The sequence below is a fragment of the Opisthocomus hoazin genome, chromosome 11 (genome assembly GCF_030867145.1).
Source record: "Opisthocomus hoazin isolate bOpiHoa1 chromosome 11, bOpiHoa1.hap1, whole genome shotgun sequence".
NCBI lineage: Eukaryota > Metazoa > Chordata > Aves > Opisthocomiformes > Opisthocomidae > Opisthocomus > Opisthocomus hoazin.
In genome coordinates this window covers 17,863,236-17,881,800 of record NC_134424.1, presented here as the reverse complement: position 1 = coordinate 17,881,800, position 18,565 = coordinate 17,863,236, and the positions used below count along the sequence as shown (strand labels likewise).

The following is an 18,565-nucleotide window of genomic DNA, read 5'->3' as shown; positions in this document are numbered from 1 at the left end:
GGAAACGGCCGCCACGCCCCGGCGCGGGACGCTGTCTCCCCCGCAACGGCGGCTTCGATCCTTAGGACCCCTGATTGAGGGGCCTTCAGCCGGCAGGTGCGAGGCGCCTGCGGTCTCGCCTGTCCGGAATCGACGCCGACCTGGCAGCCTCCGGGGTGGCCCTTCCCGCCCAAGGCTCGGGCTGTCCTCGCGAAAGCGCCGGCGGCTGCCGCGGCCCCGCTGTAGTGCCGCGGGGCGGGCAGCTGCGCCCCGTCGGCCTGCTGGAGGGTGGCGGCGGCCGCGGGGGCGGTGCGCGCTGCCGAGGTGGCAGTTGGCGACGGCGGCGCGGGAGGACGGTGAGGGGAGCGGGAACGGGGGGGTCTTGGTGGAGGAGAGCCCGGCCCGAGGCTCCGGGGTCCCCCGCCTGGGCTACGCCTTCCGAGGAGCTGCGCGGGAACGCGGTTTGCGCCACTGGGCCGCGGCAGCCCGCGAAGTCGCGTTCCCACCTCACTGCGCGCAGGCCGCGCCGCCGGAGCGGCTGGGATTGCGGCAGGGCAGCGAGGAGCGGGCGCTGGGGCGTTTCGGCGTGGGCCTGTGTCGCCACGGGCAGTGATTTCTGGCAAAGCCGATCTGTAAGCGCCGGCGCGGCTGCCGTGCTGTGGCCGGAGGTCGTGCGTAGGCGCGCGCCCCCTCAGCGTGGCGGCCGCAGGGCCCGAGGAGCGCTGCGTTGTCCTCCCCTCGGCGAGGGCCGGGCCGTGTCCTCCTCCCCTCAGCGAGGGCTGCCGGTCCCGAGCGGCTGCAGCAGCGCCCGGCGCATGGCCCGTGCCCGCTGTGCCCGATAAATGTCCCTTCCCCGCGGGAGAAAGGCGCCAGCGGGCAGAGGGTGGTTGCGTCCGACACCCAGAATAGTCACAGCGCAGTGTGTGGGACCTTAATTTGGAATTTTTGCAAGTGTTTTAATATAGGACAGCGGCCGTTTCTTGAACCTTGCCTGTTGTTCTGGTGTGAGCGGTTACTGTGTGTTGCTTGAGAGCGATGTCGCGCTCTAGGACACGTAGTTCTTGTTCTGATTGCACAATCTCACGTACCATTAAATAGCGAATGTGTATGTTGGGATCGTATACCAAAATTGCATCATTGCTTTGAGTGCCTGTTTTTAATCCCCTTCTGTAATGTGACGGTAATGCTGCCTTTTACGCTTTCGTGATCTTTTTTGTGTGATGATACTTCAGCTGATATTCTGTTGTATTTCACGGTTTTGAAAGTGTGCATAATGCTATTTGTTAAAATCTTAGGAACACTGCGTCCTGCCAAAATCTTGCAGTTAGTTAAGAAAGGAAATAAACACATAGTCATTTGCCTTCTTGCTGGGGTGCTTCCAGTTCAGGTAGTTAAATAAATTGGTGCAACAGTAAAAAACAAAACAAACCATACACAGTCTTGCATATCCTTTGCAGATCACTTTTGGCTGGCAGAAGCAGTATGAGTTTGTTTGGGTTTTTTTCTGTTAGTGAAGTAAATGGCAAGATCTCTGTGTCTCCCTTTCTATCTCCGAGTTCTTCTTTTGATACATCATTGTAGCTACACACTTACTGAGATACCATACTCAGTTACTAAAGGTGACATACAATTTTGCCCCTTTGCGAGAAGGAACCATTCACTGCATTTGGAAACTGTTTAGACACTCCTGGTGGTAGCGTGCTGTGCCTTGTGCAGGCATGCACTGGAAGTAGGAAGTGACTGGCGTATTTTTTCTCTTGCAGGTTTGCAGGAAGCTTATGCTAATAGATAAAATAACAAGAGAAAAATGACATTAAGGAAAGGTATGCATAGATGTGTGTGTCTAATTTTTTTAAAATCTTTTTTGTACTTTTCTGAGTTTCCCAATCTTTCTTTGGTTATATTGACAAACTTTTTTCTTTTACATTTTTAGTGAACATTTCCATCCTTATAGTGGCTGTTGTCATATTTTTGCTAGTTCTTCATCATAACTTCCTAGGCCTCAGTGACTTCTTGAAACGGGAATTGTCAGGTATGTTGAGGGTTTTTTGTTTGTTGTTTTTTTTTTATTTTATTTTATTTTAAAGTTGGTGGGAAGGCACGTGCTCTGGCCAGACAGAAACTACCATGTTGCTGAAAGAATGTGTATGATAATCATCAATCATTTGCATAACGATATAATTTTTGTACTTTCTTATGAGTAGATCTTTTCCTGTTCTCATACCCAAGAAACTCCAGCTTGGTGGGCTTGTCTGTTCTTGCTGTCATATGACTTTTCTCAGTCAGGGAGCCAGGTGAGATAGCAGTAAGGCTAGTAAAGCTTTAAGGCTTTAAAAGTCATTAAGATATGATTCAGTTTGCTTAGCAAAGCTTTCTCATTCTTGGGAGTTGGCTTTTCAGAACTGCACATGGTCCCACAGAGCCTCTCTGTGTCCCCATTAACTGCTAAGTCCCAGTTTGCTGCTCCTGGAGCTGTTGCTGCTCCAGGGTAGCAGTTGTACAGGTGCTCCCAACAGCAGTTGAATAGGAGCCTCACAGGCCTTAGCCAGGAATCAGTTGATGTCGAAGCTGTTGAATGCCATCTGAAAAAGGCAAACAGAAGCGAAAGCCCAGCGTGATGAGCCGCAGAATATTGCTACAAACTGCCATGTGCCTCTTTGCTACGTTCCTCAAATTGCCTAAAATGATCCAATATGTAATAGTCTAGGTTATGTGAAAGGTACCGGTGGTGTTATAAAAAGAATGGGTAGTGAGCAATTTGCCAGCTTTTACAGATGATGTAATAAATTTAAATGCTGATCTCCCACTATGCTGTCAGCACACTGTGAGTATAAACTCTTGTGGTTTCAGCTTAGATAATGTAGTGTGACTTGTGATGCCTGGAATAAATGTGGGCTGTACTTAATGCCTGGATCTTCAGTGGGAAAAATTCACAAGAGTGACTTAATTTAGAATTTCTGTTTTCTTCATTGGTTCCTACTTAAGAGGAAAAGGAAAAGAAAAAGAAAAAGAGGAAAGGGTGATGTGGAGAAGACTAGAAGGTGGTTAGGGTAAATGGGAGGGGAAATTCACTGAGGTTATAGACATGGTAGAGGGAAACAAAGGTGAAGTGCGGCCTGCTGTAGTTTAAGCCTCATTTTAGTACCTTGTGCTGTGTGTGAATATGTGCAGTTAAATGTATGTAGTTTCTTTGTAAGTGTGAGGCTTTCCTATTCATTAACATCTTGGATACTCAAGAGCAGGTGCTCCATTTTAAGTGTTTGATACTGGCGTGCTGTAATCCACACCTCAACTGAGACATCCAAGTGCTTGCATAGTAGAAATAATTGAAGGCGTTGGGAATTTTACCGTGGTAATATTATCTACTTCATTTGCATACAACAGTATGTGATGCCGTTTGTACTCCACAGATTCAAATCCATTAGGCCTTCAGCCTATCGATTTCATACCTGCAGCCCCCCAGAGGCTGGCAGATGAAAGGAACGAGGAGGAGATTTCTGTGGTCATTGCAGCATCAGATGAGAGGCTTGGGGGTGCGATTGCAGCCATGAACAGTATTTACCGTCACACCAGATCCAATGTGATTTTCCATATTGTTACTTTGAATGATACTGTGGATCACTTGAGGTAATGATCTTTTCATTAGATTCCCACAATACTGTAAAACTTAAGTATCTCTGAGAAAAGGGAGAGCTGACTTACCCTGGCACTGCACTGCTCTGAATTGTTTGCAGTTCCTATCTGCTGCTGCTTATTGCAGCTTTTTGACAAGGCTGCTCTGGGGAGTCCTACAGTCATTCCTTCTGGTAATGTTTCAGGGGTGGAAAAGAGACATCTTTTCCAGTGGGGTTATATTCAACCAGTGGGGTTGGAGTTTGTTAGTGGAGGGCTTGTAAAAGTTACTTCCTGCATTTCATCTAAGCACTTCAAAGGCCGTCAATGAAGTTTCTCCATTTTTCTAGATTGTTCTTTGATCCTTTTATTTTTACCCACATCTGTTCACACTGAAATTTTTTGTGAAGGACCTGCGATAACAGGACCATATATTTCTAATAAAATAAGAAGCAACCTCTTGCCTTTCATGTGTCACTGCTGTGTGGTATGCTGATAGTGGGCATGTCCCTGCAGTCATACAGAACGCCACTGACATCAGCCGTAGATTACATTCTGTATGTGTGTTTGTTGGATAGGGAAGCGAGTGGCCAGATCAAAACCTGAATCATTGTCAGTCGGATCTCTTGCTTTTCATTTGATTTTGTCTCATTTAACAAGATCTATGCCTTTCTCCTGTTTGCAGGCTGTGGCTAAGTAACACTGCTCTGAAAAATCTAAGATACCGAATTTTGGATTTTGACCCTCGTGTCTTAGAAGGGAAAGTACAAGTGGATCCTCAAAAGGCAGACACCTTAAAACCAGTGAGGATGACGTTGATTACTTTTTGCAATTATTAGTTAGTAACAATCTATTTCGATACTGGCTTTTGAACACAACTAGAGATAAAAAACAAATCTATTAGCATAGAAACAATCTTTTATAATCAAATTCCTAAATTTCAGTATGAATAAATTCCCAGATAGTGAGAGATGGATTTGAATATCTACATATGCATGCCTAGTATCATCTTTTGCTTCTGGCTACAGTAAAACACAGCCGCTTGCATGTCAAGCATGCCAACACCTCAGAGATACTACAGATATATGTGGAGAAATAAGAGATTATAGACCAGTTTTAAAGTTAGTTTATCAATGCACAAATTCATAGGAAACCAGAAATTGCTGGAACCTGTTTGTTTTATAAAACTTCTAGGATATTGCTGCCTATTCCAAGTCCTTGATAGAAGTTATATTCGGCATTAGTGCCATGGATAAGTGCCAGGAGTATCAGTCAATTTCACATTTATTTGGACAGTTTTTCATTTAATGCTTAAGTTCTCTTGCTTTCTTGTTTTCACAGTTAACCTTCGCAAGATTCTACTTGCCCAGTTTGGTACCTCATGCAGAGAAGGCCATCTATGTGGATGATGATGTAATAGTGCAAGGTATGGGACCTTTTCTTAGTCTTTTGCCACTGGCCTTATGCTGAGGTCAGTACGCCATCTCTTACAGTAAACAAACACTTCTGCTTCAAGGAAGGATATAAGAACTTTGTAAATATGAATGCGTTGGATTAAACTGAGTGTCTTCTTCTGCTGTAGCAATGGACTGAACAAAAAGTCACTCAGCGCTTACTCAGGATTGCTTTTAATTTTCCTGGGCTTACTTCCATTTTTCAGATGATATTCTTGAACTTTACAATACTCCGTTGAAACCTGGGCATGCAGCTGCATTTTCAGATGATTGTGACTCAACCACTAACAAAGTTGCTGTCCGTGGAGCAGGCAATCAGGTTAGTTTGATTCTGATTCAGCAGTAACAATACTATAGATCCCAGGTTTTGGAAACCACTCTGTTTTCATGTTCTTGCAGGTTGACTTCCAAATGCAGTGAACCTAAAGGTGTGACTGTCTCTACCCAAATCGGTTTAGTCTGATGTTTGTGTTACAAATGATGCCTGCAGTTTCTGTTTAGGCACAGTAAAAGCACTTGGAATTTTTGCTGTGCTTTACAATGAGAGCAATTCCCAGTGTGGAACAGCAGGAGGTCTTAGAACATCAGAGGGAGAATTTTTCATTTGTGAGTGTATAACATGTACTTTTTCTGGGAGTGGTACCATATTAATGCAGCATTCTTTAAAATATGGAATTTATATAATCGTATTTTAAAAACGTTAGACCTCTTAAACTTTCTTTTCCTTGTTTTAAAGGAAGGGGTATTTGCTTTAGCAACTTCAAACTATGCTTGTCTGGGAGTTGTGCAGAATTTTTCTTTAAATAGTAATTTGACCATATTTTAAGCTCATTTCTACTCTCTTTCTCCCCAGTATAATTACATTGGGTTTCTAGATTACAAAAAAGAAACCATCCGAAAGCTGGCCATGAAAGCCAACACCTGCTCTTTCAATCCAGGAGTATTTGTTGCCAATTTGACAGAATGGAAATTGCAGAACATCACTAAGCAACTGGAGAAGTGGATGGCACTTAATGTAGTGTAAGTCAGTGGGTCAGGGATTGCGTTATGGTGATGGCGTTTAATTGTTAAGTGAAGGGCTGTGTGTGTACCTGTGGATTCCTGTCATGCAGCTGCAAGTGAAAAATCAGCTGATTTAGGGCCACACAAGCATCTTTTCCCAAATTTTTTTCATCCTTTCTTCCAGAGAGGAACTTTACAGTAGGACTCTGGCTGGCAGCATCACGACACCCCCACTGCTAATTGTATTCTACAAGCACCATTCCAGTATTGATCCTATGTGGAATGTCCGGCATCTTGGTATGTATGAAACATTTTTGACACTGCTCCTCCAGTGTGTTTTTCCAAGTCTCTAGCTGGACAGTTGATGATGCAGCAAATAGATCTTTTCTTGCTCTATTTTATACTTTTTTCTTCAAGAAACACTGCTTTGCAATACCATCTTGGGGCTTGTGGGCCTGATCCTTCATGTTCTTTTTTGAACTGCTAGGGGCATAGTTGTTGAATTGACTTACTTGCAAACTACTTCTCATTTTCTTTTTCCACACATATACTGTATCTGAAGTGATCCTAGGTGTTTCTTCCAAGACTGTTGAGAGGATCAGACAGTTGTAGCTGTTCTGCTACTGGTAAAACCCCAGTGCTGGGAGAGCTTGCTTAGATTTCGTTTCCAACTGCTGAATACATTTGGGTATTAAGGGGGTTTTAAAGAACTTGGAAGTTAAGGCCATACATTAAACTAGATACTGAGACAGACCAAAGTGGCATTCAGTTGCGCCTGATTATGTTTTTCACTTTGCCCTGATTTCCACCTCCCATATCACCTCCTTTATCCATAAATGACAAGATTTCCTTTGTTAAACTTATTTGTTTTGAAATTAAAATATTGCACGTTGGTGTTTCATCTGCCTTTATTTCAGGCACTAATGCTCCTTTTTCAATTAAAGGGTCTAGTGCTGGAAAACGGTACTCTCCTCAGTTTGTGAAAGCTGCCAAGCTGCTCCATTGGAATGGACATTTCAAACCATGGGGAAGAACAGCTTCATATGCTGAAGTCTGGGAGAAGTGGTACGTCCCTGACCCTACAGGCAAGTTCAGCCTGATCCGCAGACATGCAGAAGCCTATGAAGCAAAGTAGAGTGAATTCTAAGAACTGATGGCATTTTCTCAGGAAACTTCTGGAGCCAAGCAGAACTTTTTTTTTTTTTTTTTAGCCAACTTGTATTACAGAGCAGTCCTTGCCTTCTGGAGCATGAGGGGATGCACTTGCTCAGGTGCAATTTTGAAATGCCCAGTCCAAAGGAGACTCACTTCACCTCTGGGACAGAAGATGCTCCTCCAGCAGCACTATAGGAAGCAAGGGAAGATCTTCACAGGCCAGCACTTGTTCTGTGTGTTGTGCATTCTGCTCTTTACTACAAGTCTTCTAGAGGAGGATCATTTTGTCAGCCACAGAAAGAAACGGTTTCTAAGAACAAGATCCAACTTCCCCTGGTGCTTGCACCATGCAAATCTTGCACAGCAATGTACTGTAATTAAGAGCTGCTTGGGTTTTGGTGGGTTTTGTTTTGTTATCCTGTGAAATAGTTTCATCAACAACCCCTTCTTGCATTAAGTCTCCTCCCAACCATTTCTGTGTCTTTCTTGCAGAATTCTGCAAAATTGAATCTTGTTTTTTTGAAAGATGAATTTTTTAAGTATTATTTCACTATGCAAAGTGGTTTTAACTGCCAGTGAACACTAAAACATTTTTGGTAAAGTGGTGGAGGAAAAAACATTGTTCAAAAATAAAAGCTAATTTTATTATGTTGACTCAAACCTCAGGTAAATGGCAATCTGATTCCGGTCTTCATCTGATACATAAAGTGTTTCCTTTGTACTTAAATACAGTAGCAAGTGATTGAAACTAAAGTCAATTGGTCTCATCTTTGTGAAAGCAAGCTCATTCTAAAATTGTGCAAAATATTTTGGGGATCATGCTGCATGAATTCCAGATTAATTTTGTTATTGTGAAGTTCCTCATAGTTCTTTCAAGTGAGCATGGCTCTGCTGTAGATGTTTTTCCCACCGTGCCTTTCTCAGTCTGGTCCTTTAAAGTCATCAAGTGAGATTCCTGTGCCCTTTTGCAGCTGGCTGCCCATCGCCTTTTATATAGGTAAGTTTTGTTTTTTTTTATGGTTGTAGTGTTAGTGGTTATTATTAGCTGATATATCCCAGCAGCTATTGTGCCAACTATTCCACTTAACACAGGTTTGTACTCAAGTTGTCATTTTTATGCACAGTCCTCAGTGTAAGATGTTGAGGTGTTAAAAGGCTTTGTGTTAATACAATGGCAGGCTCAGCGTTGCATGGCCTGAGATACAGGGCAGCAGAGTGCTAGAGGGCTCGTTCATGTGTATGTATATGGGTTTAGTACTGCTTTATAATTTAGAAGGATTTTTAACTGCTTGACTCACTGCAGTCATGGCCTGTAGTTCTGTTTCTGTTGTGGATGCTGATCTGCGGTTTCTTATCTATCGCTGCTTTTCCTCGGTTTTCATGAACAGAACCATTCTTGTCCTTGAAGTGGTTAGGAGTAATGAACAAATTTTTACCAAACTTTGAAAGATGGTACTAGATTGCTGACACCAACTTAATTCTGACAACCAGGCTGTGTTTTAACAGGCTTCAACTGCATGTGTCTGTCTGCACTGGATACTTTTTTAAGCTGCCTAGGGGGACTGCCTCAGCACACATTTATGAGTAGTACAACTGTCTGTTACAGAAAAGAGCACAGAAATCAGAAATTACTAGTATCATAATCTCAGTTACTTTTCCCCACGAAGCTTCAGAACATACAAGCAGTGCTTAGATAAAATACCTTATGTCTACCTGAAATAAGTAGCATCTTCTAGCCAACCTTTACGTATCAAAGTTCTTTAAGTTTTGCAAAAGTATACTGAAACTTACTGACTTAAGTCAGGCCGTAGGGGGACAGTATCTGTAATCTGCTAGGAAAACAAATTAAATCTTATGGAGGATGAAAACTTACCTTGAAATTTAATTGCTTGAATGTGACTAGAATTAAACATATACCATTGTTTCCAAAGAAAAAGACAAAAGGTTTATCCTTTTGAAACATGTTTTTATAAGGCAAAGTGAACAGACTAACTCAGTCTTATTAGGAATTTTTTAAAATAGGCTTCTTTTTAATACAGGAAATAAAGTTTAGGACTTGCAGCTGAATACAGTCAGTTTCCTAGACTTGCATAAAATCCGCAACGATCAAGGGAGATATGCTATTATATACATTATTTGACAGAGCAATAATTGTGAATCTTTGCAGCAGCTCTGGTATGTAGCATTCCTACAACTTCTGCCACAACACAGGTCTTCAAGACTGTTCTGCAAGCCAGTACTAAGAGTCTCCAACGGTGTCTTCACACATAATTCATTACACATAGTCTGTATTAAAATCGTAGGCATCATCTTCATCTGCTGTCTTATCCAAGTTGAGTGATAGTGAATTGGAATGGTCACTCTCTGAGAAAAGAAAATCATGTCTTAGTGAAACCAACCAAGTGCTAGAGTTCTAGAAACTATCCTTCGAGGCAGTGTTTTTAATACAGACCTGCTATCTGCTTTTCTGAATTTGTAGGACTTGTTTGTTGTCTTCCAACCTTTGCTTTCCTGGTGACCTGAACTTTGCTTTCCTACAAGTCAGAGAGGTCAGACACATGTGTTTATTCAGACATCACTAATGAAATCTCATGCAAATGAAACCTTACAGAGACTGATGATAGTGTGGATGTCCCCTTCTATAGCTGGTCAGGAACACACTGCCTTAGAACAACGTTGTTTCCTTAATTAAGCAAAATGCCCCAACCCTTATCTCCAGGAGAAAGACTTTTCGATTTACTCTTGGTAGCTCCACAGTGCTTACACGTTCTGTTTACAGCAGGATACTTACTGGGTATTGGTGACAGGATCTAAACAGCTAGAAGCAGCCCAATGAAACCCTGATTTACCTCTTTGACATTATTTTCTTCTTCCACATCATCTTGATCATCATCACTTTCTGTGAAGTCCTCCTCTTCTTCTTCGTCCTCCTCCTCCTTGCTTATGTCCATGTTTTGCCATTGTGATGCCTGCTCTATCACTTCATTTTCCTCTATTGTCCCATTCGCCATACCAGCTGACTGGAAAATGATGCTGCTTGCTGGACTAGGAAATTTTAAAGCTGGGAAAAACATAGGAAGTGTCTGTTCAGTCACTGTTAGACAGCATCAGATGCGATGCCTACCCCTTGAGAGGACAGCCATTTCAAGTCAGAGCTAGAAAGGGACAGTCCTGCCCCTCCCTTCCACAGTAACTCCCACATAAGCAGGCAGAACAAGGGACAAAAGAACAGCTTTCCCTGAGGCAGCTACTGAAGACTGCTAGGAGCTGAAAGACTTGGATTTGAGTATAGATTGTACTGAGTAAAATGTATTTTGTTGGTCTAATTAGCCAGTGTTTATGTGCTCTTCAACATTCATTTTTCACCTATTTCCTATTTAGGAGGGTTTGGTCAGATGAGCAGAAAACAATAACTAGCAGAGGTAATTTGTGTTAAGATGGCATGCAGATGCACTGTTCTGTTGCATCAGAATCAGTTTTTTTCTTAAAAGGTTCATATTCACTGCATATTGGCAAAGCTATCCTATAAACCCCAGGAGGACTTCCATTCAAAATCTCCCATTAAAAGGACTACTACCACTCTTAACGGTAGCAGTGTGTTACAGTAACAGTTCTACCTTGAACAGTGGTGTTGTTTTCTTCTTCTAGGTTCTTTAAATTAAAGCACCCCTGCATTTCAGCTATTTTGTCTTCTGTAAGATATGGTGGCAGGCTCTGAGATCCTGGAGGTTGTGAGTGGTAGCTTATTTTAGCTCTGGGAAAATAAAATACCAGCATTAAAATTTTAACAACCAAAGATAACAGTTAAATCACTGTATTTAAAAATAAAACCCAGAGTTCAAACCTCTCAAACTCCTCAACCTAACTACTCATTTATTATCATCTGTTAAACAGCAGTTAAGTAGCTATTTAAATTTGACTCTGCAATTGTCAATAACAGTATTAAGTGGATAGCCCACTCCTGAGAGGAAAAAGAAATGGCATTCTTTGTCACCACAAATCATCTGCCTGTGAAATCATGAGCTGTAACAGCAGATGAATCACTTGAGCAAGGGAACCAGTCACATTCAATTACTGAGTTACATTTATTCCCACCCTCAGAATATAGGAACCACTATAAATTTCCACAGAGAATTTGCCGTATCCTTTCCTGTCTGTAGAAGAGGACTACATGGACTCGGTATTTGAGAGGAAGGCACATTTCTCTAACAGGTATAGCAGAAGTCAGCAAACTGGCTATGGAGTAACGTGCAACATGCTTTGACTCTATGTATCCTTTGCTCTTTAGAAAATTATCCACGGATGGCATTCTCTAAAGCTGTTAGACGATCCAGCTCTCTTTACCAAACTAAAATGTGAGGAAAAAAATAAAAAATTTAAAAAAAGAAACAAAACCAAAAAGGTGCAGCCTCTCCTTTCTAAGTACTTCTCATGACTCAGAGCTTCTGCTGTGCTGGATTAACAATGTGAAAAAGGTGAGCAGCATAAAGCACAATTCATAGCATACGTACCCTGTCCAGTCACAAAGCAGTAACTTAGCTACATTCTCTATGTCAGGAACACCTCCCTTTTTCAGCATACGCCGTTTCTTGGCAAGTAAAGTTAAAAACTCTTCAGTGTCCCTGTAATCTGGGATGCTATAGTGCATCATTACCTAGCGCAAAAGAAAATGGTATATTCAGAAAGATATAGACACTTTTCTCTTAGTTTTAGAAATAGAAAAGCAAATCAAATTGGGTTACATGAGGACAAACAAATATAGGAAGAGCTGTTGTTCTCTTGCATGTGGGAGTAAATGTTACAAAGCAAAATGCCTACTTCACCACAAATTCATCTGCCTTTCCCCCATACTAGTGGGTGTATAGAGACAGCACACTGGTTTGTGAAAAAACAGTTATCACAGAACTGAATGGGAATTAGGCTTAGGTTGATCTACTTGAAACTAGAGTGAAATCAGAGTTGGATCTGAGGTCTTCACTGTAATCACAGGAAGCAGTCAGAATATCTTCATTTTTCACTCTGTGATACTGTGATGAGATCTTAAAAGCAGGGCTTTTTAAAAGTCAGAAAAGTTACTGGGAAAACAGACTCTGGCTGACCGGACCCTGGCATGCTGTTTCTGCCTTTCATTGATAAGGATGAAAGATAACACTTAGTGCTGGATACAGTAGCCAAAGTTTGCCACTCTGTCAGGTTAGGTGAAAGCAGTGCAAAAGCTACCAGAACTAGTTGGAAGTGAAACAAACTTTGGTTACTGGCCAAAGAAACCTAGAGAGAAGTCAAATATATTGAGAGATGTGGAAAAAGATGGAGCTCACCTGCTGCTTACTGCAGTGATTCAGAATGGCATCCACTCCTTCAAGCACATCTGCTGAGCCTGATTCTTCAGTGTCTATGATACTTCTCAAGGCCAGAGCCAGGGCGCTGTTGGAAGGATCTGCAATTATACTTGGACTGTCTAACATCTTTGTCTGTTTATCAATGTGCACAATTTGCATGGACCTATTCGGAGAGAAATGCACAGTGAGTAGATAAAGCTAAATCAGCTAGCAAAGGACTGGTAAGGGTGAGGGATGCAAGACACAAAGCTCAGCGCTGGACTGAATGCACTTCATCCAGAGTCAGTTTCAGTGCTTTCTCATCATATGCTTTGCCCAGGACAGAAATCTAAGTGTACAAAACCAGCAAGTTTATACACTGGATTCCCTTGTGACAGCTTGCATCACACAGATCGGTATCTTTCATCCTGGCAAATTGAAATGTGCATTTAAAACTGCACACAGGGGCATACTTTGTCCCTAATGGATGGCAATTGTACACAAACAAACTCAAGGTAATCGGAACACAACAACTAACAGGGAAATGAACAGCTGTTATCAGACACGCTTACTTGGTAACACCTCTTGACAGGCCAACATTGCAAGCACGAACTCCTTTAAGAGTGTTGATGATACTGCTCTTTCCCACATTAGGGAAACCTGAAGAAAACCACATAAATACTTGTAAGTTAAGTAAGAAAACTAAGCCTATGTAACACTGATCAAAACTGCTTCTTCCAGGTGTCTTTGGTAAAGTACATCTTCAGTGCGAGATCAGAGTTGGATCTGAAGTCTTCACTACAGAAGTAAGACAAAGTCTGTATCCTCATTTCTCGCCCTGATAGTAAAAGGGACATGAAAGACATCACTGAATGTAACACCACAAATCTTACCAGACTGGAGGAAGGCAGTGCAAGCTGCATGGTATGTAACCTGCTTCTCTTGCTTCCCTAAGCTGGTGAATCAGCTAAGGCCTCACACACTGCACCTTCCACAGATCACATAGACTACGTGCAACGTAAGTGCAACGCAGAACACTGTCAGCTGAAGTACTACAATAGCGAGGCTTAGATGAAATTAAGAACAATGACTAGAAAGCCCATTAGCAAGTCATGTGTTAGTTTTATGCAGTTTATAATACAGGATAACAAAGTTTTATGAGAGAAGGAGAACTCTTCCTGTCTCTCCAAATGCTCACCTACTACCCCAACTTGAATGGCTTTGTTTTGAGTCTTGACATGCTCTTGAAGAAGTTTCAAAAGGCATTTGCTTCCAAAGCATGCAGTGGTTCTTGATAAATCAACACGTGCACGTCTTTTTGTGACCTGTTCCTGCTACAGGAATCAAAGGCAAAAAAATCCCACGGTCAGGAGTTATTTGAGAAGATAAATATGTACACTTAGATTTATTTATCTACTGTAATGTTTCCAACTCCTGTCCTCTATTAGATGATGTTACTGTGTTCTTCTAAACAGAAGGAATTAGTTTAATATGGAATTGTCTAATCAGTTAAGTGACGGTAAAAAAGGTAGCTATCAACTACTAAGAGAAAGAATGTGAACTGACTTACAAGGCTTGTGATTTCAGTTCAGGCTGTCTTGCAGATTTGTTGTGCAACCATAAAATAACCATGCACGTTCAGATGGCAGAATCCTTAAATCTGCAAATTCACTCATGAGGCTTCAATTTTTTGAAGGATTTCAAAACCTGCTCTCTGCAATGCAGTTTCTGCAGCATTTTGCAGGAGGGTCTACTTCACTGTGCTGTTACCAGGCTTAAGATGTGTGAAGCGTTACGTGTTAATACACGTCTGACTCAAAGGAGCATCTTCAAAGAGTTGCGACTGGGATACAGGGAGCTAGCCCCTTTACGCTCTTCATGAAATAATGCCAGGTGCCACCTTTATTGATGGCCACAGTCAGGATGAATGCAGTAGTACAGCCTGCACCACTGTACCGACAAAGCAACTGAGATGTAACTGGTGGAACCATCCTATGTAGAAGATGAAAAATTCCTCATCTTCCTCCCCTTCTCAGTAAAAAAGAACTGCTTTTACTCTAGTCCAGCATGCTGGGCACAAATAACAGTATGTATTTCAACAGGAAGAATTCCCCTACAGTACCACAAAGCTTAGTCACAGTGCAAACGCAGATCCATCAGTCACAGCAGTACAATCAAACCAGGGGAAAAGAAATTTTAAAAGGACAAGACTTCCTGTTTCTCAACATGTATGATTGCAGACACATACAACTTAGTCATGAGACAGCCTGCAGCGCTCTTACCATAGTCCTGTCCTTCATCAATGTTACAGATTTAAAAGCAACTGTTGGAAATTCCTTCTTCAAATAATTCAACCATTTCTCTAAGTTCTCCTTTGGCACTAGATCTGGAAAAAAGAGCACAGTGCTTTCACTCCCATAAATCTTAAATATCACTGTGTGGTGGAAATCTAATATGGAATCGGGAACCAGACTGTATTTTGTCCATTTAGTATGTTTCTTTAAAACAAATAACATTTGGCTGAAAATTCTAGTAGAGTACTGGGTATGTTTCCCAAAGGCACCTAGTGTTGCAAGTTTTAGTCTTTATTTTCTGCCTCTAGCAGAACACACCACAATTACCCTTTGGGCCCCTGTATCAGGTTTTTAATGCTGGGGTCTTGCTACGAGACTTTGTAAAGTACAGAGAGTGATCTGTGAAGGATTATCCTATCATCCCTGCAAATGCTATTCTAATACAAAGTTCCCTTTGCTCTTGCTGTTGCTCTTGGTTATTTCCTTTTCTTTTTTTGCTGCTGCTAACCGAGTAATGGCCAGCCTTTTTAGCTGGTTTTACCTGCTTTTGTGTGCCTTCTTTCATACAGCAATGGAAGAGAGAAAATACTTCCCAAAGCCAAATTTCAAATACAACTATTGCATTGATTTGCTGATCTTTAACTCACGACTGTCTCAGTGGGGAGCAGCATCATAACCTCTGCCTACTCACAGATCCTTAACTTCTGTCAAATTTGGCTGAAACTGGCCAATGCCCTCAGAAGTTATTGCAAAAGAAAGGGGCTAACCTGTCTGTGGTGTTTTCTTAGCAAACTAGACTAAAACGTGGAGGAAACGTGACCTCTTCAGTAGGGCAGCGAGCTCAGAGTTGGATCTTATGTCTTCACTGGAATCTCAGATTCCTTTAAAATCTTCTTCATAGCTCACAGAACCACAGAGTGACTAAGTAACACTTCAAGAAAACCAGTGCTTCTTACCAATTTTGTTCAGTACCAACAGCAGCTTTTTGTCTCCAGAGCAAGTCACAGCTTGCTCCAGTTGAGGACACCGGCAGCCCATTGGATCTCTTGCATCTAAAACCTCTAGAACCACATCTGAGGCCTCAAGCACCTAGGTTAGAAAAAAGAAAGACTCTCAAATAAGACATGACAGACCATCTGACAGATGACAACTGTGGAAAAGCTGTGGCTTACAACAGTTACTGTTAAATTTCACAGAATGATTGGTGAGGTTTCATAAGACTGTTCTTGCTTGAGCTTCTTTCTTCTGAACTACAAATCAGAAAGCTGAAGTGGTTTTCATCTTTTTCCTCCAAAGGCAAGAAATCCTTAGACACTCGTACCTCATTGCTCCAAGGGCACTCTGATCACTCAGTATGTACTGACATTGGCCAAAGCAGTCTAATGCCTCGAAGTGCTGGATGTCTCTGTAGCTCACAGCAGAGAAGACTGAAACCCTCACGGTTTCCATCGTAAAATCCCTTACTTCAGTACTGAAGTTTATCTGTCACAAGCAACCTTTATACTCTCTAGCTGCTGCACAGTAATGCAAAAAAGGAAAATAACAAGTGCTGTCATTGCTGACTCTCATCAAATTATATAAAAACAGTTGAAGTGTCTCACCTTCTTGAGCTCCCTGCAGAATGATTTCTTTGAATTTTTATCCAGCAGTTTATTAGTCTTTGCTTTAGATTTGCCGGAGGATTCCTAATTGCAAATAAAAATGAAAGGGAATGATTTAACTGAGAATTAGTGTATTATACTTGTGTGCCTATACAGTATGAAAATGTAACACGTAACATACTGCTGAAGAAGATGTAGTTTTAGGATGACTTTTATTGCTTCTATAAGCTTCAAAAATCAAAGTCATGACAGGCACCTACCTTTCCCTCTGCTTTTTCCTTGTTTTTGGCTGCATTCTTTTTAGCTTCAAGCTTCCTCTTCTTTTCATGTTCTTTCTGTCTATTGAGCTTCTGCTTTTGTTTTAGTTTTTCAAGCTGATTGCAAACAAAAACCCAAGCCAGATAAAACACATCTGAAGGTGGTAAGGAAGACTGTTCTTTCCCCCCGTTTACTTATTTCTGACCAATGTTCCTGAGACAGCTTACATAGAAGTCACAGCTGTCTAAGTGACACTGGGAACTTTTTTTGCATCCTACCCTGAAAAGAATGCCGTTGCTTTCCATTGCCTCAAAACCAGAGGCAACACATCCATTAGTCAGACCCCCAAATAACAGCCGTGCAGCAACCACAGTTACAGCTGATAAGGGTGCTGCTCTCACGCCACATGACTGCATGCTGCAGACAGCAGATCCTTATTTTCTGTATAATGACTTAATGCCAAGACTTAACTTTCAGTATTCTGAGGGGACATCTATGTATCTTAGCATCACAGGCAATTCTGATTACATCAGAAATGACACCTCCAGCATGTCTATACATACAGTGATGAAACGAAGGTTAAAAAGAGCAAATTCTTACACACTGTATAATGCTGGAAATATATTATTTTTCCAAAGCACATGCCTACTAGGACTGTTTCCAATCTACCATGATTGCACCTCCGGGCGTGCACACATGTGCACACAAAGCTTCCTTGAAAACAGGAATGGTCTCAGTTCTTTACCACAAACTGTATTTTACCCTCTGCTTTCTTTGCTCCGCTTCCCGCAGAAGCTTTTCCTTAAATGGGGCGGCACTGGGAACACCGGGATCTTTCTTGGGCTTTTTGCGTCCACGTTTTTTGGCCTCCTTCCTGACTTTTCGGTGGTGTTCTCTGATCTGAAGACAGGAACAAGAATATTTTCTCAGTCTAAGGCAAAAACAAAGGGGCCGTATCCCTCCTATTTACAGATACATAATAAAAAATCATACGTTTCTGACTTTGAAGTGTTTCAATGCGTAATGTCTCATTGTAAAGCTACACTTGAAGATACCAGCCCAAAATAATGATAAATTTAATGATGTAAAGATCCTACACTCCTTTCTACATCATCCTTCGGCCAGTGCTAACTGGAAAGCAAACTCCTTGCTACAATCCAGACCCCTTAACGTTCAGTAGAACTCCCTTACTGTGCACACGTATGACATGTTTCTGTAACAATGTACAAAAATTGCTTTTAGCGTTAAACTAGTTAGCACGGAGCTTTAATTAGGAGCAGAGGCCCCGCGGCGGCCCGGGCCGGCAGCCCGCCGGACTCACCTTCTTCTGGATCTTGTAGCGCTTGTGGCAGGTCAGCCTCTTGCTGGCCTTCTTCAGCTCTGCAAGGCACCGCGCCCATCACCGCCCGGCCCCGCCGCTCACGGGCGCCCGGGGAGCGGCCGGGCTCCCCCCCCCACCCCCCCCCCCGCCGCAGCCGCCATTGCCCCCGGTCCCGTTCCCAGGCCGCGGCCCGCCCGCGCCATTCCCTCTCCTCAGAGCGCTCGCCGGCGATACTGCCCGCAGCCCTCCCCCCCCGGTGCCCCGCTCCCGCCGCTTACGGGCGCCCGGGGAGCGGCCGGGCTCCCCCGGGCTCCCCCCCCACCCCCCCCCCCGCCGCAGCCGCCATTGCCCCCGGTCCCGTTCCCAGGCCGCGGCCCGCCCCCGCCATTCCCTCTCCTCAGAGCGCTCGCCGGCGATACTGCCCGCAGCCCTCCCCCCCCGGTGCCCCGCTCCCGCCGCTCACTGGGCCGTTTCATGGCGCCGCCGGCCCGCGCTCCACCGCGGCCCCACGTGGAAGGCCGCGCTCCTTCCCCTTCCTCCCCCCGCCGGCGGGCGCTGCCGTAAAGCGAAA

General features: G+C 43.0%; 2 protein-coding genes and 2 non-coding genes across 7 annotated transcripts; 1 reads left to right on the top strand and 3 right to left on the bottom strand.

Moving 5' to 3' along the window:
• Positions 1-7: 7 nt before the first annotated feature.
• GLT8D1 (glycosyltransferase 8 domain containing 1) lies at positions 8-7,955 on the top strand. Of its 4 annotated transcripts, none has more exons than XM_075432339.1 (11): positions 8-96; positions 1,743-1,802; positions 1,913-2,011; positions 3,390-3,606; positions 4,277-4,394; positions 4,933-5,017; positions 5,252-5,364; positions 5,899-6,065; positions 6,232-6,344; positions 6,992-7,132; positions 7,259-7,955. In XM_075432339.1, exons 2-11 carry the CDS (start codon positions 1,787-1,789, stop codon positions 7,624-7,626), a joined length of 1,437 nt encoding a protein of 478 aa, XP_075288454.1. In that variant the 5' UTR covers positions 8-96; positions 1,743-1,786; the 3' UTR covers positions 7,627-7,955. The 4 variants fall into 4 exon arrangements, with proteins under 4 accessions (XP_075288454.1, XP_075288456.1, XP_075288457.1 ...); XM_075432341.1 differs by having other exon boundaries at positions 6,992-7,112; positions 7,259-7,491; XM_075432340.1 differs by lacking the exon at positions 8-96 and adding an exon at positions 124-335.
• Positions 7,956-9,211: 1,256 nt separating this feature from the next.
• Positions 9,212-18,565, bottom strand: GNL3 (G protein nucleolar 3). The gene is made up of 15 exons (XM_075432337.1): positions 18,458-18,565; positions 17,995-18,053; positions 17,436-17,573; positions 16,676-16,789; positions 16,416-16,499; positions 15,771-15,903; positions 14,803-14,906; positions 13,719-13,854; positions 13,093-13,180; positions 12,521-12,704; positions 11,714-11,856; positions 10,820-10,956; positions 10,052-10,263; positions 9,655-9,736; positions 9,212-9,566 (listed from the first exon to the last, which is right to left on the bottom strand). The coding sequence occupies exons 1-15, from the start codon at positions 18,468-18,470 to the stop codon at positions 9,478-9,480; spliced, it is 1,716 nt and encodes a 571-aa protein (XP_075288452.1). The 5' UTR covers positions 18,471-18,565; the 3' UTR covers positions 9,212-9,477.
• On the bottom strand, positions 12,143-12,218 carry LOC142362772 (small nucleolar RNA SNORD19). The gene has a single exon (XR_012765284.1). It is a non-coding gene; the product is annotated as a small nucleolar RNA SNORD19 (small nucleolar RNA).
• LOC142362771 (small nucleolar RNA SNORD19) lies at positions 15,646-15,718 on the bottom strand. Its single transcript, XR_012765283.1, has one exon. It is a non-coding gene; the product is annotated as a small nucleolar RNA SNORD19 (small nucleolar RNA).

Coding starts and splice junctions, on each gene's coding strand:
- GNL3 (XM_075432337.1), bottom strand. Junction 12,705..13,092: donor CTGTCAAGAGGTGTTACCAA/GTAAGCGTGTCT, acceptor CTCTCCGAATAG/GTCCATGCAAATTGTGCACA. Junction 11,857..12,520: donor ATCACTGCAGTAAGCAGCAG/GTGAGCTCCATC, acceptor CTTTTGCGCTAG/GTAATGATGCACTATAGCAT.
- GLT8D1 (XM_075432339.1), top strand. Junction 4,395..4,932: donor AGGCAGACACCTTAAAACCA/GTGAGGATGACG, acceptor TTGTTTTCACAG/TTAACCTTCGCAAGATTCTA. Junction 6,066..6,231: donor TGGATGGCACTTAATGTAGT/GTAAGTCAGTGG, acceptor CCTTTCTTCCAG/AGAGGAACTTTACAGTAGGA.